The 23,041-nt window shown below is 50.1% G+C and overlaps 1 protein-coding gene across 1 annotated transcript in view; it reads right to left on the reverse strand.

Annotated features, from left to right (window-relative positions):
- Positions 1 to 23,041, reverse strand: part of SHD (Src homology 2 domain containing transforming protein D) — a 60,278-nt gene that overhangs the window by 32,402 nt on the left and 4,835 nt on the right. The window contains exons 2-3 of the mRNA XM_086946336.1: positions 15,543 to 15,672; positions 15,113 to 15,343 (exon numbers count right to left, since the gene is read on the reverse strand). Of these exons, the coding sequence (XP_086802462.1) occupies positions 15,113 to 15,343; positions 15,543 to 15,672 (361 nt within the window). The remainder of the gene's footprint in view (positions 1 to 15,112; positions 15,344 to 15,542; positions 15,673 to 23,041) is intronic.

The raw sequence follows: 23,041 nt of genomic DNA on the forward strand, positions 1-23,041 counted from the left end.
GGAGGGAGAGAGAAGCAGAGAGGAAAGAGTGCCTGTTGGAGGTGAATGAGGGAGACATGAGAGGTAGAGAGAGTTAAAAGACTGTCGACAAGTGATGAAGAAAATAAGGGAATACAGATTAGAAGAATTGAGAAAGATATGGGGGAGACACACTGAAGAAGGTGGCGTGGAGAGATGGGGAGGGACAGGGAAGGGGACGAAAGACAGGAGAAGATAGGAGGAGGACGAGAAAGGAGGGCAGAGTGAGGTAAAAGAGTGAGAAAAACCCGTGGGGAAAAGAAAATAAATAGCAGAAGAGGCAGTAAGGAATGGGTTGAGTAAAATGGGGAAACATAGATAAAAGGCAGGCAGAGGAAAAACAGGTGACAAAAAGGAGAGTGAGAAAGAGACAGATGGAAGGAAGGAGTGTGAGAAACGACAGCTGAGGAGAGGGAGAAGATGGATGGAATAAAATCCAGAGGATTAGACAGAGGAATGGGAGAAGAGGTGGGTGGAAATAAAACCAACGAGAGGAGGCGAAGGAAGGACAATTAGGTGAGAGTGACAGACTGGAGGACTAGAGGAGGGGGGGGGAGACGACGGTTGTGGCGAGAAGGAGAGAAGAGACATGAGGTGGTGAGAGAGGATACTGAATAGGAGGTTAGTGAGAAGTCACGTAAGAAGGAGAGAGAGATGTGGAAAGGGGGAGGGGAGAGAGAGTCCCCGCAAATGCCAAGAAGCGACTTTCACAGCCAAATCATTATCTCATGACAAGCTGTCTGCAGCGCGACGGCTCCTAATCTGTCAAAATATGCCCGTCAGCCTCGGAGGGTCTGCTCCGGAGAGGGGCCGGACGGGCGGGGGGGAGGAGAGACAGCTGGCTGCGGGAGGTGTGGGGTGGAGGGCTCCCGTGCAGGGTACCGTGGGTGGGCGAGAGACCGCCGGTGGGCTCTTTCCTTGTGTTGGGGATCAGTGGGACCGGAACACATTTTAGAGGGGGGTATTGACCATCAGCGTCATCAGGCTAAACACCCCCCACCCCCACCCCTCGTGGCACCACCCATGCCAGGGGTGCAGTTAGCCATAGGGTGGCCCGTGCAGTGGCACCGTGCTCAAGGCAGTAGGTTCAACCCTGGCAATCAGGGCCCCTTTCCCTTACTTCCGTTGGGGTCACAGCCCCCCCCCCCCCCCCCTTACCCCCGCCCCATGGCACCGTCCACGCTGCTGATGTACATTGTGAGACGTTGGTTCTCTGCTTTCCAAAGCCAGCGCGTGTCTTTATTTGCATGCCTGTGAGCTGCAGAATACTTTCGCCTTTGCCTCATCAAAGGGGCGCACATTAAAATGATAAAAACCCAACATTTGCATTCAGAGACGGGAACTGGAAAGCACCGCGCTCGAGGTAGAATAAAGAGCCGCACTTTGTCAGGCGGCAGCTTATACTGGAGGGCAGGGGCGGCGCCCCGAGGCCTCTTCAATGTTCATTCTCCATCTGAACTCCATCAGTGGGCGCTGCAGCCCCCCGCCCCGCACGGGGGGGGGGGGGGAGGGGGAGAGAGAGAGAGAGAGAGAGAGAGAGAGAGAGAGAGAGAGAAAGAGAGAAGGGAAGAAAGAGAGAGAGAGAAGGGGAGAAAGAGAGAGCGGGAGAGAGAGAGGAAGGGGGAGAGAGAGGGAGGGAGAGGGGAGAGAAAGGAGAGAGAGTGAAAAGAAAGATAGAGAGAGTGGGAGAGAGAGAAAGGGGGTGGGAGAGAGAGAGAGAAAGGGGGAGGGAGTGAGTGGAAGAGAGGGGAGAAAGAAAGTGGGGGATAGAGAGGGGAATATAGAGTGAGGGAAAGGGGAGAGAAAGAGACAGAGAGTGAGAGAAATAGAGGGGAAGGGACAGTGAAAGAGGGGGGAAAGAGAAAGAGAGAGAGGGAAGAGCGAAAGAGACAGAGAGGGAAAGGGAGATGTAAGAGAGGCAAAGGGAGAGAAGGGAGAGAGAGGTGGCGATAGAGAGGGGGAGAGAGAGATTGAATGTATGTGTGTGCTCCAGCACCACTGTTGATGATTGAGTGTGTGTGTGGGGGGGGGGGGGGGGGGGGGCCTCCCCACAGGATGACCTGCAAATTAGCTTTCCAAGGCAGGGGAGCTTCAAAAAGCCCACCGCCTTTTGTATACAAATCTGTCCTCTTTTACAAAAGAGGAAACCAACCTCCTTTGTCCAGCCTCTTTTCCCGCACACCGATCTCCATTGACTAACATGGGCACCCGACGCTGTATTGCCCCGCTGCACCCGGCCGTCCTAGTGCCGCTGGAGGGGACCTGCTGGTGCTACCGTGGACCGTAACCCATACGCACCTTCATGCCAGGAAATCGGTCTTGGAAGTCGCTGTACTCTACCTGAATGTCATACTTGTTTTTCCTCCTAAAGGATAACATTGCAGCTTCTTAAAAATGCACTGTCAACTTTAAAAAAAAGTAATACGTCTCTCTTGCAAAACGTACTTACCTGATCGTATTGATTCTGGTGCCTAAATATATATATAAAGATGTGTATTATTTTTATAAAATGGCGTGGATGCCTTATTGAGTTGTGTGCATCATTTATTGACTATTGTGAGTATTTGCAGATGTCGATCATTCCTCTCCGATAAGCATAAGGCTGCTCGACCACGCTACTCCATACAAGATCACCGTGGGATTGCTAGAGGTAGCCCCTGTCCACTTATGTGGGACCCCCTGGACTCGTTGCCTAGTATATCTTTTTTGTTATACTATAAATAAGAGCCGGTTTCCTACACTGGATGAGTTTAAGTTGAAGGGCAAGAAGTACAAGGGAAGGAAGGGGAATATTCATTCCTGGGGTATAACAAAGAGGGGTGTGTATGGGGCCAGTGTTGCTCATCCAGGGGGGCTGGAGGTCTTCACATGGGTGGGTTGGGTGTGTGAAGGGGTCGGCATGCCAAGGGTTGGGGAAAAGTGTGCAGGACAGGAGGCTGTGTGCACAGGGGCAGGTTTACAAGGATTGTAGGGTGCGAGCTAGGGCAGGCTAGTATAGATACACACAGGAGTGATATATGCAACAGCATGGACATACACAGGTGGGAAGAAAGAGGACAGAAGGAAAGGTATGGGTAGGATTGGGGTGTGCATAGAGCTGGTGTGTACAAGCGTGGAGTATATACAAAGGTGCCAGCAGAAATGGGGTGGGCGAGGGTATGGTTTGAGAGGGTGCTTGCATAAGTGGGGGTGCTCTGCACAGGGTGGGATGCCATATGCATTCTTCAGAGGCGTGCGCCGTGAGTTCACCTTCATCACTAAAGGACTCGTTGGAGACATGTCCCACAGGAGGAGGCCACGGGAGGTCTTGCGTGGCCTGGAGCTCCTCTACAGGAGGCGATGGGCATCAGTGGCGAAGAGAATGGAAAGAAAACAGAAGAGAGTGATAATGACACGAGATGAGAGAACAAGAAACACTGCAGGCTACGCTGCTGAGACCGCAATCAAGGAAGGGCCTTCTAGACCAAAACTACCCAGCGAGCGCAAAGCCGAAACATCCCGCATGAAATCTGGATTCAAACACAAAGCCTGTGCCAAGAGATCAAAGCAAACACTGACCACAAAACTAGGAAAAAGTGGAAGAACAGGAAAACAAGTTGAAAACTAGACAGCTGGGCACAGGAGTCAGAAGCACAGGCTCGTGGGAGATGTAGCCTCGTTTTCATGCTAAAGTAACAGGAAACCCTCACTTGAAACGAACAGAAACTCTGGACTCCATGGGTTACATGCTTTATGAAGGAGAGATGATCCTGTGACGGGGATCTCCACTTTTTGGATTTAGCCAGGAAAAACTCTCTTCAAATGTTCTCTTATTTTTGTAATCACTAATAAATGCTTCCTTCACATTCTACCATAATCATGGTGCCGTGACTCGGATTGCTCAGCTCTGAGGAGCTAGAATAGTTTTTTCCAAGGAAACATTGGAGGAAAAGGGGTCTTGTATCCAACTATTACCAGGTAAAAAAAAATTACGTGTTTCAGACAGACATCAGAACACGGTTCATGCATTCTTCTGTTTGATGTAGTGTTGCGTCGCTGTGATAATAAGGAAAGGGGCAGTGGTGTATCAGGCACTGAGGCTAAATATGACTGCTTTCCCATGGAATGAGCCACATATCAGAACTTAGCTCAAGGTCATGGCTGGGTCTGATGTGCGCTTCATGAAGGACCCTTCCGTGAGGGAGTAGGTCCAAGGCGCGATGCTGAACCCAGCCAGCGCCAGCACTCTGAATATGAAGCACCGGTGTTGACGATGCCCTCCTATAAGCTCTGTGTCTCCGTCCCATAATTCTGCCCGCGCCCCCTTTCCGCTGCTTAACTCCTTCATCGGGATCCTGCTGCCAAAAATAGGGCACGTAATCAAATTTTGTATAAGATACAATCACAAGTTTAATATGTTTTAAATTCTTGAAATCTACTTTGGCATGTTAACCATACACCTTTCTATGTCATTATTTTTGATAGAGAACAATAGGCCATGGGTGGCAGTAAAGGGTACAGGTCCTGAAGAAGGCCATGGATCCTGTGCAGGGCTTCAACTTTATGGCTGAAACATGTCAACCAAGCAATGAAAAGGCCATTGATTGCCCTCTATATGCCCTGGCTACTTGATTGTAATATTATCACAGGCAACAAGAATTAAACATTCCATTAGTTTCCTCTACAGATATATTTGTTTTTTTTAATGAGGACACAGTGCCTATTTAGGCAGGCTTACAGGTGGGGAAAGCAGGGGTCGCGTGCACTCTGTGTACAAGCAGTAGATTAACGAGGCAATAATCTACAGGGGCCCCGAGGGCACAGCTCCTGCAGCTGCTTCACGTGCCTGGTGGCATCTGAGGCCCGGAGGCTGAGGCTGGAGCCAGCAGAATCCACAGCAGGCTCTGGAGAGGGCCTTTGTGCGTGTCTGAAGAACAATTAGGTAGAACAAGGCGGTGTGAACAAATGTATGCAGCGTGAGTGGAGAGAGGGGGGAGGAGGGGGTGTGAATGAGAGAGAAATACTCCAAGGGACCAGGGGATGGATGCAGCAGCGCCAAGTGCGAGGTCGAGTCAGAGGAGGAGAGAGAGAGAAGTCGACACATGAAGAAATGTGGAGGGGGAGGGGTGGAGGAGGAACCACAGGCAACGAAAACCAAACTCCCGAGAGAGGGAGAGAGAGAGAAAGAGGGGAAGAGGGAGAGAGGAGAGAGAGAAAAAGAGGGGAAGAGAGAGAGACAGAGAAGAGAGAGAGAACGAGGGGAAGAGAGAGGGAGAGAGAAAGAGGGGAAGAGAGAGGGAGAGAGAAAGGAGAGAGAAGGGAGAAAGAGAGGGAGGGAGGAGAGAGAGGGAGGGAGAGAGAGAGAGGAGGGAGAGAGAGGACGGAGAGAGAGAGGACGGGGAGAGAGAGAGAGAGAGGACGGGGAGAGAGAGAGAGAGAGAGAGAGAGAGAGAGAACGAGGGGAAGAGAAAGGGAGAGAGAGAGGGGACGAGGGAGAGAGGAGGGAGAGAGAGAGAGAGAGAGAGAGAGAGAGAGAGAGAAGAGAGAGAGAGAAAGAGGGGAAGAGAGAGGGAGAGAGAGAGGAGAGAGAAGGGAGAAAGAGAGGGAGGGAGGAGAGAGAGAGAGAGAGAGAGAGAGAGAGAGAGAGAGAGAGAGAGAGAGAGCGAGAGCGAGAGAGCGAGAGAGCGAGAGAGAGAGAGAGAGAGAGAGAGAGAGAGAGAGAGAGAGAAGAGAGCGAGAGCGAGAGAGCGAGAGAGCGAGAGAGCGAGAGAGAGAGAGAGAGAGAGAGAGAGAGAGATGAATAAGAGAGGTTGTTCACACAGACTGTTGAGACAGAGGCGGATGGGGAGCTTGGGGGATTCCAGAGAGAGAGAGAGTGAGTAGAGTCAAGACGTGAAGGTCGTCGAGGGAGAGAGGAGTGGAGACGGAGAGGCAGACATCAGTCTAATTAAGCAGACAAAGCTCTGATTTTGTACCTTCTTTTAAGAGAGCTGTTTTCACAATCTGCCTGATGCGCATAACAACGGTGGGGTCCTACCTCTCTTTAAATGTCATATATTGCACCCTAATAGGGTCATCAGCCGAACCGTGGACCGGCTGATGACAGGGGCGGGTTGGAGGATTGAGGACTTATCTCCTGGACGACATATAAAGGGAATTAGGACCATACTTGGTTATTTTTTTTCACAAATAAGCATAGAGTAGGGATCCTTCTAGAGACCTGAAGAATGTCTGACGCACGGTTATGGCTACTAGGGGGCGAAACATGTCGGCCAAACAGGGGGACACAGAGGTGATTGTACCTGAAGGCGTCCTCTGAATATACATTATAGTATTTTTATTCATAGCTAAGATACCACCTAATAAAGGCAGTCTTTGTGGTGTACTCTAAGGTATTTTTAATTGGTGTAAACTGGATCCCTTCAATGTCAGCCAGAAGATAATACTTTAAGAACTCCCTAAAATAATGAATGAGGTGGACTCTGCCCTGGCAGTGCCATCTTACCAGAGTGGGAGGATGAGGCCGAGGATGAAGCAGGTCACATGGCACATTGCGTGGGTGAGACCACCTCATCCAATAACTCAACACTCTGAGCTAGAGTGATCCCCGAGGGTCACTGCACCTGAACAGAGGGACAGGTACAAAGGACCCCACTCCCTCACTGTTTCCATATGCTGGCGTCTCGCCTATGGAGGCAAACGCAGTCTTTGAAGCCGTCACTTTTCTCTGTGTGTTAAAAGCATCATGTGCACAATAACACTGTAGGCGTGGCACTGTGCGCGCCATGTGCTGTTGCACACCAGTACTGTAGGCATAGCACTGTGCGCGTCATGTGCTGTTGCACACCAGTACTGTAGGCATGGCACTGTGCGCGTCATGTGCTGTTGCACACCAGTACTGTAGGCATGGCACTGTGTGCGTCACGTGCTGTTGCACACCAGTACCCTAGACATGGCACTGTGCGCGTCATGTGCTGTTGCACACCAGTACTCTAGACATGGCACTGTGCGCGTCATGTTCTGTTGCACACCAGTACTGTAGGCATGGCACTGTGCGCGTCATGTGCTGTTGCACACCAGTACTGTAGGCGTGGCACTGTGCGCGTCATGTGCTGTTGCACACCAGTACTGTAGGCATGGCACTGTGTGCATCACGTGCTGTTGCACGCCAGTACTGTAGGCATGGCACTGTGTGAGTCATGTGCTGTTGCACACCAGTACTGTAGGCATATCACTGTGTGTGTCATGTGCTGTTGCACACCAGTACCCTAGGCATGGCACTGTGCGCGTCATGTGCTGTTGCACACCAGTACTGTAGGCATAGCACTGTGCGCGTCATGTGCTGTTGCACACCAGTACCCTAGGCATGGCACTGTGCGCGTCATGTGCTGTTGCACACCAGTACTGTAGGCATGGCACTGTGCGCGTCATGTGCTGTTGCACACCAGTACTGTAGGCGTGGCACTGTGCGCGTCATGTGCTGTTGCACACCAGTACTGTAGGCATGGCACTGTGTGCGTCACGTGCTGTTGCACACCAGTACCCTAGACATGGCACTGTGCGCGTCATGTGCTGTTGCACACCAGTACCCTAGACATGGCACTGTGCGCGTCATGTTCTGTTGCACACCAGTACCCTAGGCATGGCACTGTGCGCGTCATGTGCTGTTGCACACCAGTACTGTATGCATGGCCCTGTGCACGTCATGTGGTGTTGCACACCAGTACTGTATGCATGGCACTGTGCGCGTCATATGGTGTTGCACACCAGTACTGTATGCAAGGCACTGTGTGCATCATGTGCTGTTGCACACCAGTACTGTATGCATGGCACTGTGTGCGTCATGTGCTGTTGCACACCAGTACTGTAGGCATGGCACTGTGCGCGTCATGTGCTGTTGCACACCAGTACTGTAGGCATGGCACTGTGCGCGTCATGTGCTGTTGCACACCAGTACTGTATGCATGGCACTGTGTGCGTCATGTGATGTTGCACACCAGTACTGTAGGCATGGCACTGTGCGCGTCATGTGCTGCTGCACACCAGTACTGTATGCATGGCACTGAGTGTGTCATGTGCTGTTGCACACCAGTACTGTATGCATGGCACTGTGTGCATCATGTGCTGTTGCACACCAGTACTGTATGCATGGCACTGTGTGCTTCATGTGCTGTTGCACACCAGTACTGTATGCATGGCACTGTGCGCATCATGTGCTGTTGCACACCAGTACTGTATGCATGGCACTGTGTGCTTCATGTGCTGTTGCACACCAGTACTGTAGGCATAGCACTGTGCGCGTCATGTACTGTTGCACACCAGTACTGTATGCATGGCACTGTGTGCGTCATGTGCTGTTGAACACCAGTACTGTAGGCATGGCACTGTGTGTGTCATGTGCTGTTGCACACCAGTACTGTAGGCATAGCACTGTGCGCGTCATGTGCTGTTGCACACCAGTACTGTATGCATGGCACTGTGTGTGTCATGTGCTGTTGCACACCAGTACTGTATGCATGGCACTGTGTGCATCATGTGCTGTTGCACACCAGTACTGTATGCATGGCACTGTGTGCGTCATGTGCTGTTGCACACCAGTACTGTAGGCATAGCACTGTGCGCGTCATGTGCTGTTGCACACCAGTACTGTATGCATGGCACTGTATGTATCATGTGCTGTTGCACACCAGTACTGTATGCATGGCACTGTGTGCGTCATGTTTTTGCGTCATGTTCTGTTGCACACCAGTACTGTATGCATGGCACTGTGTGCGTCATGTGCTGTTGAACACCAGTACTGTATGCATGGCACTGTGTGCGTCATGTTTTTGCGTCATGTTCTGTTGCACACCAGTACTGTATGCATGGCACTGTGTGCGTCATGTGCTGTTGAACACCAGTACTGTATGCATGGCACTGTGTGCGTCATGTTTTTGCGTCATGCTCTGTTGCACTCCAGTACTGTATGCATGGCACTGTGTGCGTCATGTGCTGTTGCACTCCAGTACTGTAGTTATGGCACTGTGCGCGTCATGTGCTGTTGCACACCAGTACTGTATGCATGGCACTGTGTGCGTCATGTGCTGTTGCACACCAGTACTGTAGGCATGGCACTGTGCGCGTCATGTGCTGTTGCACACCAGTACTGTAGGCATGACACTGTGCGTGTCATGTGCTGTTGCACACCAGTACTGTAGGCATGGCACTGTGCGCGTCATGTGCTGTTGCACACCAGTACTGTATGCATGGCACTGTGTGCGTCATGTGATGTTGCACACCAGTACTGTAGGCATGGCACTGTGCGCGTCATGTGCTGCTGCACACCAGTACTGTAGGCATGGCACTGTGCGCGTCATGTGCTGTTGCACACCAGTACTGTAGGCATAGCACTGTGCGCGTCATGTGCTGTTGCACACCAGTACTGTATGCATGGCACTGTGTGTGTCATGTGCTGTTGCACACCAGTACTGTAGGCATGGCACTGTGCGCGTCATGTGCTGTTGCACACCAGTACTGTAGGCATGGCACTGTGTGCGTCATGTGCTTTTGCACACCAGTACTGTAGGCATAGCACTGTGCACGTCATGTGCTGTTGCACACCAGTACTGTATGCATGGCACTGAGTGTGTCATGTGCTGTTGCACACCAGTACTGTATGCATGGCACTGTGTGCATCATGTGCTGTTGCACACCAGTACTGTATGCATGGCACTGTGTGCTTCATGTGCTGTTGCACACCAGTACTGTATGCATGGCACTGTGCGCATCATGTGCTGTTGCACACCAGTACTGTATGCATGGCACTGTGTGCTTCATGTGCTGTTGCACACCAGTACTGTAGGCATAGCACTGTGCGCGTCATGTACTGTTGCACACCAGTACTGTATGCATGGCACTGTGTGCGTCATGTGCTGTTGAACACCAGTACTGTAGGCATGGCACTGTGTGTGTCATGTGCTGTTGCACACCAGTACTGTATGCATGGCACTGTGTGCGTCATGTGCTGTTGCACACCAGTACTGTAGGCATGGCCCTGTGTGCGTCATGTGCTGTTGCACACCAGTACTGTAGGCATGGCCCTGTGTGCGTCATGTGCTGTTGCACTGTGTGCGTCATGTGCTGTTGCACACCAGTACTGTATGCACGGCACTGTGCGTATTGTGCTTAGTGCAAATACAGAGTTAGAAATATGACATTGTGTGCATCATGTGCTTAAAACATACACAGAGTATGAACACGGTACCGAGTGCTTCATACACATTTTGCACACATAGTCTGTAAATATGACACTAAGCGCATTCTATACATATTGCACATGCAGACTGTAAACATGGTGATATGTAGATGTATCATGTGCTTAATGTATACACAGACTACACACATGGCACTATGTGCTTCACCTTGTCCCCAGTGTAACACATACAGAGTATGTAATTAGGTATGGTGCCTGCTGCACACATGGACTATGTATGCTCTTGTATCCTCAGTGCACACTTACAGACTATAAATATGGTATTATGTGTTTCATGTGCATAGTTAACCTATCCAACTATAAATACGGTACTTTGTAGTTCCTCGCATTTTGTATGCAACCATTCAGACTGTAAACATGTTGCTGTGTATATCATGGACTTAGGGCACACGCACAAACTATAAACATGGCAGTGAATGTCTTGAGTGTTTAGTGCACATGCAAACATACTGTATGCATGGCACAGCATACAGAATATGATTAGTGCACACAGACGTACTAGAAACATGGCAACATGTGTAACATGTGCTTAGTGCACATAAGTAGATACTGCAGTGTGTTTATCGTGTACTTAACACATACACACTGTGAACTTGGCGCTGTGTTTATCTTGTGCTTAGAGCACACACACATTGAATCATTATAACTAATGTGGTATGTTTATCCTATGCTTAAAACATACAAGGACATCTGTAAAGTTTACACTGCGTTTATCTTGTGCTTAGTTAGTACATACACACAGACAGTAAACCGTGTGCTATGTTTATCCTGTATTTAAAACATACAAAGACATCTGTAAAGTTTACACTGTGTTTATCTTGTGCTTAGTACATACACACAGACCCTAAACAGTGTGCTATGTTTATCCTGTATTTAAAACATACAACATTCAATAAACTCTACACTGCGTTTATCATGTGCTTCGTGCACACACACAGTTACCTATAAACAATGTGTTATGCTTCTGCTGTGCTTAAAACATGCAAGGACGCTCTGTAAACTTTACACCATGTTTACCATGTGCTTAGTGCACACACACACACATAAACACACTGTAAACTTTACACTTTATACCCTGTTTCTTGTGTGCTCGGTGGACTCACATGCAGACTATGTGTATCATGTGCTCCCCAACACACTCCTACTATAAATAGATCACTGTGCGCCCTGTGGTTAGTGCACACACAGACTGCTAACATGGCACTGTTTGTATGATGTGTTTAGTGCAGACACAGAGGGAAAGTGTTTATTCTGTGTCCTTCGTGGAGCAGGAAAGAGTACCGTCCTCAGGGCGCACAGAGGAATCATGGCTTGCAGTGTCTTATAAAGCTACGAAAGGCAAGAGCGCAGAGTCACCATCCCCTCTAGGACCACCAGTCTGGATACAGGGGGTGGGAAGGGCCACCTCCTGAGATGGGAGCCACACTGTGCACCAGAGAACACTTCTCATGTCCTTGTGTGAAAGGCTGACGTGTCTGAACCGGATCCCTCCTTCATCACTAACCAGTGTCAGCACATTGGAAAGGTCACCTCCCAATGGAGCCTGCAGAAAGCTCATGCGGATCGTACAGGGCTCCACACTTGCACAAATTCCGTTTCATGTATACATACACTCAGTGTCGGTTTGGTAAAGTGGGCGCATGGGCACAGCCCAGCCCATGAGGGACAGCTTTGAGATGGGTTTTCGGGCAGAATAGAGGCTGTTTTTGGGGAGGTGTTGGTGGTGTGTGCCTACGTGACTGCCATCAGACCCCTATCATATAGGGCTGGATTGGATGGTGTGCAGCTTGCTGGGCAGCAGTTGGGTCCACGGTGGGGTCACGGCCTGACAGGCCAATCGTGCCGAGGCAAATATTGTCTCCCTCCAGGGGGAACGGACTGCTGCTAGTGTGTCCTTTCCACTCCCGGCAAGGTGAGCTCATTGCTTGGGTGAGCCTGGGGCACCCTGATGCTTATAGATTGAACCCTTAGGGAAAGGGTGAGGGGCGGCTCCTCCACAATGGCGGAGGTGCGCCGCCCCACTGCCTGGTTCAGAGCCAGCAAATGTGAAATAAAACGATGTTATTGCTTTGTTTTATTTTACATTTGCCGGCCCTGCCTGCGGTGTTGAGAGGGGCGGGGCTTAGGCATGGGTGGGAGGGAGGAGGAGTGCCATGTGCAACCCTCTTCCTAAGTGCGCATGTGTGTTTCGGCTGGCCATCTCAGGCCGACCAAAACACTCATGCACACTTAGGTTTTCTCCAGCCCGGCTGCAGAAACCCTACAGACTCCCTGGTCTGAGCAGGATGTTTTCCCTGCCAGCTCAGACCAATCCCTGTGCTGCTCTGCAGCATGGGATTGGGTGGGAGTCGGGGTCCCAGGGGCTGCAGGGACACAAGAAGAAGAGAGGCAGCAAATGCGACGCTGGAGGCGGCCGGCCGGCCACAGCGGCAAATTTTATTTATTTTGTTAGTGTTTTTTTACCCCCCACACGGGACCCCAGCCGCCCCACCACGCTTTGTTTATAGCGGCCTTCGTTGGTGAGGCATTGCCAAAGACCCTCACTGGAGGCTAGCAACGGAGACCAAGTGGGTCAGTCACCTCCCTCGCCGCAGCGGTCAGGTGCAGAGAATCTGTCTCCCCTCCAGGCCCCGGTGTCACTGCACCCACTGAGCCAGTTCTTCCCAGAGAGGTGCACTGGGAGCGAGCAGGCATTCTCAGCGTGCTTATCTATTCCTAGGATTATGGATAAACCCCAACTATGATGGGTTCACCCGGGTCGGCGATGGCCAACCGTAGTTCAACCATGTCACTGAGACCCAACATCCTGAAAGTTATCCACATGGTTCGGTCTAACTGATGGAAGGTGACAGAAAATCCGGCTCTTGCCTGAGCTTCGGCTTTCACTAGTCAGTGGAAGTGCTCGGAGTTCAGGGGTCATCCAGACAATCAGGACCGGGCTGGAGAACCAAATGCAGTGGAGCCAAAAATGATAAAAAACAGTCCCACTGCGAAATCTCTCTCTTTCTATCCATCCATTCTCTCCTTTCCTCTCTGATCCCTTTTCACTGCCTTCCACTTCCCTACTTCCCTCTCACCCTCCCCGTGGCGTCTGCAGCAATTAACCTTGGGGATCTGTGAAAGTCAAAGACAGCAGAGCAGGCCTGGCCTTTTAAACCCGGCCTCCAAGGACTCCAGCCCACTGGGGAAATGCCCGTGGAATAGAAGGCCTGTCCGGCCTTGCTGAGAATAGCTCCTGGAGTTGAGCTCTGCCTCCAGAGCTAGGGCAACAGGGGGCAAAACAGCTGCATCCCTCTCCAAGCAGAGCATTAAGACTGGAAGGGGGGGGGGGGCATTCACCTGATTCCTGTTCTTTCTGATAATGTATGGGGTCTTCTTCTCATTGATGAGGTGATGGTCACAGCTCTCCTCGGGAGGTATAACTTTGGTTGCTTTAGGTACAGGACCCTTCTCTCCTGCCCTGGGGTTCCATGCAATAATCTCATGCAACCCATCTGTCACTAAAATGGGTAATATTAATATCTGTTATTTACAGCACTTAGAAAAGACAGCTTTGGTATCAACCGCTATATATATATATATATATACAACAAGTCATTAATCTGAATAGTGATTACAGGTGATTGTTGTCTGCCAGTCTCATCTCTCAGATGGACGGAATGCTGAACACTGCAAACACCCCCCCCCCCCACGCCCAGTCACAGATCTGGGTCTAATCCATCGTTTTTTTGCTCACCACACCACCCCAGCTTGGACCCAGCCATATGCAAATCATTCTTGACCCTGCTCCCCATGGGAACACTCCAAACCAGGTCACCTAGACCCATCTCATCTTGAATGAAGTTTTGCAATGTTTTAAGGTTTTGCTCTTTCCAACTTTCACAATGTGTCTGGATTTGTCTTGGCCATTGTGTGTGCAAAGGTTTTCTATCGCTTATAAAAAAAAACTGTGCTCGCATAGCAAATTAATTTCACCTCCAACTAAAAAAACGTGCAAAACTTTTCTCAACTACTTCATCTTTTGCTGAACCTCTTCTATGCACAATGGCAAATGTGTGCATGTTTGATATTTGTTCTCTGCAAGTTTACCATTTGAAGACCGTTATTTATGCACAACGGCCCCGTGAAGGTGAATTACACTAAGGCCCTGATTGCGCGAGGGCTGTTAAATTCTGATATTTCCATAAACTCCTCTTTGTGCAGGTATCAGAATTCTGAGCATGGTGGTAATTATTACACATTTTTCCCCAGGTAAATTTTGACATGCCAGCCGGATAAAACTTGCAGAAAACTGTGAAACATGCGCATGGCTCATATTGCCGCATATCGTTTCCAATTACGGAGTGTCGATTTTGAATAAGAGGCATTCACAGCACCCGGCAAATATCACACTCCAAAGCCCAGTATTTACCTGAAGAAGTAAATACCTCGCCCCATTATGGCTCATGCACATTCAGGGCTGCTCTAATCCCAGCCCCAGTAGTGATCAACGAAAGGGGGGCCTCATTATACTGCGATTTGAGAGTCATACAGTGGTTAGGATTAGCACGAGATCCTCCAACATAGGCGCATAATAGAGCTATGCATGTCATACCAAGAACTTTAGCACAGCCGGATTGGGAACCCAAAGCAGCCCTGGCAATTTTATCAAACCAGCCCTGGCAGACAGGCTGCTACCGGGTGCCAATATTGTAGCAGTGCTGCAAAACCTGGCCCCAGTAACAAAACCGGTCTCCACAGCTGAAAAACTAGCTCTCGCCATTCCAGCCTCCCGGGGAAATGCCGGATGCCCGCTACGGCCAGCCCGTTCATGAACTTTACCCAAAGAGAGGAGAGTGATTGTGACATGGGTGCTGGAGGTACCTGCGAAGGCTCTGGAGATGTTGTCTTTTTTCCATTCCCATGGCTGGTCATACTCGTCGGCAGGCCGCTCGTCATCTTGGGGCAGGCGGCTCTCCCGGCCCCGGCCTACTAGGCTTACTTCGGGGTCTGAGTCGGCTCGGATGTGCGTCTCGTATGGGGTGTCGTAGAGCTGCAGGACCTTTGTGGATTTCTTGGCTCCCTCCGGCTCCCGGTCTCCTCTCCAATGGCAATCTGGGGTCAGGAAAAACACGTCAATAGACTTCGACGAAGTTCATGAATTTGAACAGGGCACAAGGATGGATTAAACCTAGAATACATGGTGTGACCTACTGGGAAATGAGGGGATATCCCCACTACCAGCTGCTTCCTACAGGTGCCAATCCCTGGAGTAATACCCCTATTGTTGACCTTTGGCCCTCTGTGCATTTACCTGCGATCACCCGTTGGGCTTCGTAGGGTTCCATGTAGCCATTATTCTCTGGTCTCGGTGCCTCTTCCACCTCGTCTTTTGACCCGTGTTGTGCATCGAAAGGGTCTGAATATTCACTGTCCTCTACGACCTGTAAAGAAGGAGATCAGTCTTAATCAGTTTATCGCATATCAGGACGGTGAGTTCATTATGGGAAATCATGTCACAATAGGTTTCAAACCCAATGAGACGCCAGCAAACTAAGAGACATTCTAGAATCCTGAATTTTAGCGATTGAAAAATGGGTAAATAGAGCCAGACAGTATAGAGGGACATTTTGGAATCTCTACTGTTGGTGATAGCTGGCATTGTGTGTTTTGGTAAAGAGAATGAGACATCATCGACAAAGGTGTATTCTTGAATCGGATTGTTGGTGATGTTGTAAAGAGAACCGGGTATCAGCCAACAAAGAGACATTCTAGGATCTGATTGTTGGTGAAGCAGTATGGGGTAAAGAACCAGACACCATCAAACAAAGGGACTGTCTGGAATCCTGACTGGTTGTGGGGTGGATTGAGTAAAGAGAACATGGTATTTTGAAACGAAGGGACGTCTACAATCCTTGTGGTAGGGATATGGGATCTGGAATGGACAACTAGAAGTCTCCAACCCCAACCTTTGCACAAGATTCACAACGCTGGATTTCGTGGCAAAGCTTTAAAGTGGATCTGCTCCTTCCTCACCAGCCGAACCCATGGAGTCAAGCTCCCACCGTTCTTCTTGGCCCCTGTAGAGATCAGCTGCAGGATTCCCCAGGGCTCCTCGCTGAGTCTCACTCTCTTCAATATATACTTGATTTACTTGCAACACAATCTTTTTTGCCAGTAGTGATCATCGGTCTTGAACCAGAACTTGAACAATTCAATTGTTATCCGGACTAACCCTTGGGCATCCGTTGGATATGGAATTGTTTGTGACACAGCTACACTTCCCGCTACACTTCTAGTGCGGATGAGGTGTTAAAACCACAAGCTGGTTGCCTCCCATCCCCCACCTATCCCGTCCTGAGGAAGACTCGCAGGCAAAGGCTCAACTGTCCTATAAGCCGCAAGACGAGTCGAAACGTCGACGAACACACAACCTTGTACCTGGACCCACCCAGCCCCTACTGAACACGTGCCACAGATGATTACAATCTGTGATTGTATAAACCAATGTAAATAGAGCCAGGTTAGGGCCAGGGCCAGGACACCTAGATTGATACACTAGCTCAATCTCACATTGAACTTTTCTACTCTCTCTTCATCTCTAACCTTGGGAATACTTCCCCACCCACTCAAATCTTCGAGCACTACTCCGTTGCACGTTCCCCTTGGAGCAACCATTGTTTCTCACAAAATGTCCAAAAAGTTTGGAATGAAAATAAACTCATGTTGTTTGCTTACAAAGTTAAGTCTCTGCACATTCAATTCTTTCCGTTTTTCTAAAGTGTCACATATATATATATACGTATCATTGCAAAATACCTTATGTTTTGAACATTGTTGTCCAAAAGGAGCGCAAATTTATTTTAGCTCTAAACTGAGAAAATATTGGAAATAGCTTTATTTTTGTAAACTGATTGGTTTGAGGACCACTGTTTTTCATATCAAACGTTACCCAGGTCCACAGACTTGTTTGGGTTACCCCATACTTGTAATGAATACTTGCCACACCCAGCTGATTCTCTCCCTCACCAACCAACCTACAGCTGCTAAGATCAATTTTCACAACAGGTTGAAGGCAGTAGCCACCTGAAAGAAGTAGGGCTGCCTCAAACTCAGCTCCGACAAAACCAAAGTCCTCATCCTGGGCACCACCCCCTCGACCTCGGATGATTCCTGGTGGTACGCAGCATTCAGAAGCCCTCTACACCCACCAACCACACACGTAACCTCGGCATCCTCCTCGACTCCTCGCTCTGCATGCTTCCGAAGATCTTAAAGTGGGTCCCCACCGAATCCAGGAGAATGGTCACCCAGGCGCTTGTCAGCAGCAAACTCGACTATGGCAACACACTCATGCCGGCGCCACCCAAAAACTCCTAAGAAACTGCAGTGCATTCAGAACGCCTCCACCCGACTCAGCCTGGACATCCCCCACTAAAGCCCCATCGCCAGTCACCTGAGAGAGCCTCACTGGCTCCCGTTCAACAAAAGAATCACCATCAAGCTCCTCACACATGACAAAACCCTCCACAACACTGGACCTGCATACCTCAACCCCCGCCTCTTCTTCTACACACCCACCAGACATCTCCGCTCCGCCCAACTGTCCCTGGCCACTGTCCCATGGATCGGCAAGTCTTCGGCCAGTGGATGATCCTTCTACCTCGCTGCAAAGACCTGGAACTCCCCGCCGCTGCATCTCAGGCACTCACCGCCGATGCCTCAATTACGGAAGGACCTCAAGACTGGCTCTTCGACTGAACCGCAGACCCCTCCTCCCTCAGTGTCTTGAGCCCCTAATGGGTGAGTAGTCGCACTTTACAAGAAACCTGGGTGACTGATCGATCAAACACTTGGAGATTGTCGAACCGTGATTGTTGTGGACTGCCCGTGATGCAGCTTTGAGTAAAGAGAACTGGGCGCATTCCAGAACACCATTACTATTCTGTTAAATTGATGCACTGGGGTGAGACGTCATCGAAAGAATGCGAAAGATAAGTTCTTGTACGTACTGCTTCATTTAAAGGTAAGAGTGCTGCAGGGAGGAGCTTAATTCCAACTTAGCGCATAGAGAAACATGTCTGGTCATGCACCATTCTATAAAATGACAGTAACTAAGTGCCCTATCAAAAGTGGGAAGAACGGGACCGAGGAACCTGGTAACTACTGACACAGCAGACTCTAATGTATGCCGGTAGGGCCCGTAACTCCAACTGTGGGGTTCACAGAGCAGAGGAAGCAACTGGATGTGCCCAACATCCAAACAGTCTCAAAATCTTTAATGAATTTGGGGAGAGGATGTGGCCTAATGAATTGGGCGGTCGCTTTGAGTCTCGGCAGGGACGCTCAACATCCTGTGGTTCTGGGCAAATCACGTACTCTCCCCGTGCCTAACAAAACAAATGTGTCAGACTGTAACGCAACTGGTGCTCATGTAAAGCGCTCCGATACCTTCGGGTCTAGATTGCGCTATATAAAACGCCACAAAAAAATGATTTTGATATCCCAGGATATTATTAAGAAAAAGTAACCCTCACCTCGCATCTTGGAAAGTTAAAGCAAAAATATGAGAATCAGGACAGGCTAGAAGGACAAATTGAACCACAAGGATTTGCACTAAGGTTTCAGTGCTAAATTGTTGCATGTTTATTTTTAGAAATATTCCTTCAGGGATTGCTCCAGCTCCTGGACACTCTGCAAGCTGACTGACGCAAGGTGTACTGACTGTCCCATGTTCAGCCCTTCCTGGAACATCTCTTAGCTCCTAGAAGCTGGAGTGTATGGCTCATCTACACCACACCTGTGAAGCCTTTAAACTGGACCTCTCAGCAGAGTCTGGATTGACAGATTCGGAAACCTTTCCCAGGCAAATAATTCCACAAGTACAGAGAAGACACCCCCTGCGGCTGAAACAGGTTATCAAGCGCCCAGACCCGCCCTATAAAGGGCAAACGAGAATCATGGTGGAAGCAACCGGTGAGAGTATGAGTTAAGAGGGGGCACCAACCTCCAGGGACAAATTAAGCTAGGATAAACATCTGACTTGGACAGTGGCTTCTACCAGGAGCCTTCTTCTGGGTATTCCTGGCTCTGATTGTATGGCCCTTGGTGTGCCTAATTACAGCACTGAAAGTTCAGGAAGTGAGCAACTAAAACAAGCATTGTCAAAGACATTATAGCAGGTGTTGGCAAGCTGGTGCGATATATATATATATATATATATATATATATATATATATATATATATATATATATATATATATATATATACCTATACTACTATTATAAAGAGAGAACTTGCACCTTTTGGCCAGGTAAACTCGGGAACCACAGCGCCAATCTACACACCCGATACATCTATGAAAATGTCAGGGTGTGTAGATGGACATAGGTTATATAAATTTTTAAAAAAAAGTAAATTAAAAAAATTACGTTTGTAAACAAAGTAGTCCCCTGAAAGTAGCGCCGGCCGGGACCTAGCGCTGGCCGCGACGCGACGTGCGTGATGACGATGAAGGAGGATGGCGGTGCAGTGACGAGCGGCTGTGCAGTGAGGAACGGCGGCACAGGTAAGGAAAGGGAAAGTGAGACTGTGATGCAAGGGGAGGAAAGAAGGAGGCAGCAGTAAATGAAAATGTCGGGGCGGGAGGGGGGCGCGAGTGAGTCTGGGCGGGAGGGGGGCGCGAGTGAGTCTGGGCGGGAGGGGGGCGCGATTGAGTCTGGGCGGGAGGGGGGCGCGAGTGAGTTGGGGCTGGAGGGGGGCGCGAGTGAGTCGGGGCAGGAGGGAGTCGGTGCGGGAGGGGGTTGGGGTGGGAGCGGGTGTACTGCCCCCAGGCAACGCTGGGGCGATCTGCTAGTATTTTGAGATATATATATATATATATATATATATATATATATATATATATATATATTTGCATGCATATGCCACGAACAGTAAAGTTAAAGAAAATATACAAATGCCTAAAAGTAGCAGCCATGTGCTTTCAATTAAAAAAAAGAAAGTACCATCAGGTTTATTTTAATAGAACAGATGGGTGCTTCCGAAAAATGCAAACAAACGTTGAAACCTTTCTTAATTTTAATGGACAACTAAGGAAAATATGATTCTTCTTGGTGCAAGAATGGGTACTATTGGCTTTGAAAGACTCTGTCTAAAGACCTTGTTTAAAAACACGTGGATGGTTACAAATATAGATTAAAATGAAAAAAAGACTGGAAAAAAAAGAAGTAGTGGATTATCATAACACCTGAGACCACAAAAGACTCAGACTAGAGGAACACGAGACGAGGACAGCAGCCACTTGGGACCAAGGCCATGGCAACCAGAGTCTAAGACAACAGCCACCGGCGACCAGGGCTAAGGCACCCGGACTTGCATCATGGCCTTTTGGCTTGATCCGGGCTATAGACATACACATCTGAAAAAACTATTTTCACTACAGTCACCAAGGTCGTCCACCTCTGCCCACCATTATGGTGCAAAAGAATATTCCTTCCACCCATGGTCTTCCTCGTGAAAGAGTCAGGTTCCAGAACGCGCGTGCAAATAACGCCAGCTTGCATTTTTCTCCGCTGGGTCACCTCACTGCAACGGCACCTGTGGTCCGACAAAAAAACCAGTGCATCCACAGACAACTTGGAGGTAATTACAGAACAGTGTAAAATGCATTTACTCATCTTAGCGTAAACGCAACGTGTTTTCTTGCTCGCGCTAACTTAGCGTACCAGGTGAGCGGTCGACGCGCCACTTCCTGGCCCTCAAGACGTGAAGGCTGAAAACCTACTCGCTGGATTGCAACTGTTTCCATTTTTGTTCCTCGTGAAGGCAGCAGCTAAATCCTGGGAGCTCAGTTATCCAGATGGTCATTCACTCAGTGATTCTGGCGGGCTCTGAGAGAGCCTCGCTCCCCAGCTGATGCAAGGGCTCTCCCTGTCAGGAAACTCTCTGACTCACAGGCTGCTCATTTGTGCAGTCAACACTTTCAGACTCAAGTGAGCAGGTGAGACAGTTTCCACCGTCCCCCCCCCCAACGCTGGATTTATCCTGATGTCACCCAGACAGACAGCTGGGACGCGTCAGCGAAGAGCCTTTGTTTTGTTTTATGAAGCTAAACTTGGACCCGCTCCTTCAGCAGCCACGGGGATGAAAGCTGAGAGTGTGAGAGAGATGCTTCAGCGTTTAAGGTTTGTCCACCCAGCTGTCAATGCCCCCAGTCGTCATGGCTGCAAACTTTTTCCAGGGGTCCAAGTTTCACATAGACACCCTCCACCCCCCTTCGGGCTGGGAGACCAGTTTCAAATATCCCTGCCAAGGAGACCGACTTATAGACTCGTCAATCCAGGAGCCCAGTAAACTCTACCCTGGCGTGAAAGCCCCAGTTGCAAACTCACTTGTCCTGAGAGCTGAGTCACACGCTAACCTGTCAATCACAAGTGCATACTAGCCTGCCTTGGGGGCTGAGTCACACACTAACTACCCTGCCAGGCCTTGCTGCTCCCTCCTCTGCCCGGGAGCTCAGTCACTGAGTACCCTGCCAGTACTTGCTGCTCACTCCTCTGTCCTGGGAGATCAGTCACTGAGTACCCTGCCAGTCCTTGCTGCACACTCCGCCCTGGAGCTCAGTCATGGAGTACCCTTCCAGTCCTTGCTGCACACTCCTCCGCCTGGAAGCTCAGTCACTGAGTACCCTGACAGTCCTTGCTGCTCACTCCTCTGCCCGGGAGCTCAGTCACTGAGTACCCTGCCAGCATTTGTTGGTCACTCCTCCGCTCTGGAAGCTCAGACACTGAGTACCCTGACAGTCCTTGCTGCTGACTCCTCTGCCCAGGAGCTCAGTCACTGAGTACCCTGCAGTCCTCGTTGCACACTCCTTCGCCCTTGGAGCTCAGTCACGGAGTACCCTGCACACCTCGTTGCACACTCCTCCGCCTGGGAGCGCAGTCACTGAGTACCTGCAGTCCTCGTTGCACACTCCTTCGCCCTTGGAGCTCAGTCACGGAGTACCCTGCACACCTCGTTGCACACTCCTCCGCCCGGGAGCTCAGTCACTGAGTACCCTGCAGACCTTGTTGCACACTCCTCCAGTCACTGAGTACTGTGCACACCTCCTTGCACACTCCTCCGCCCAGGAGCATAGTCACTGATTACACTGCAGACCTTGCTGTATACTACTCCGCTCTGGAGCTCAGTCACTGATACCCTGCAGACCTCGCTGCACACTCCTCCGCCTGGGAGCTCAGTCCCTGAGTACCCTGCCAGTCCTTGCTGCTCACTCCTCCGCCCGGGAGCTCAGTCACTAAGTACCCTGCCAGTCCTTGCTGCACACTCCTCCGCCCAGGAGATCAGTCACTGAGTACCCTGCCATCCTTACTGCACACTCAACCCTGGAGCTCAGTCACGGATTACCCTGCCAGTCCTTGCTGCACACTCCTCCGCTCGGGAGCTCAGTCACTGAGTACCCTGCAGACCTCGCTGCACACTCCTCTGCCTGGGAGTTCAGTCACTGAGTACCCTGCCAGCCCTTGCTGCTCACTCCTCCACTGGGAGCTCAGTCACTCACTGAGTACCCTGCAGACCTTGTTGCACACTCCTCCGCCTGGAAGCTCAGTCACTGAGTACCCTGACAGTCCTTGCTGCTCACTCCTCCGCCCAGAAGCTCAGTCACTAAGTACCTTGCAGACCTTGTTGCACGCTCCTCCGCCAGGAAGCTCAGTCACTTAGTACCCTGCCAGCCCTTGTTGGTCACTCCTTCACCCTGGAAGCTCAGTCACTGAGTACCCTGCCAGTCTTTGCTGCTCACTCCTTCGCCT

This window comes from Lissotriton vulgaris, chromosome 12, assembly GCF_964263255.1.
Source record: "Lissotriton vulgaris chromosome 12, aLisVul1.2, whole genome shotgun sequence".
Lineage (NCBI taxonomy): Eukaryota > Metazoa > Chordata > Amphibia > Caudata > Salamandridae > Lissotriton > Lissotriton vulgaris.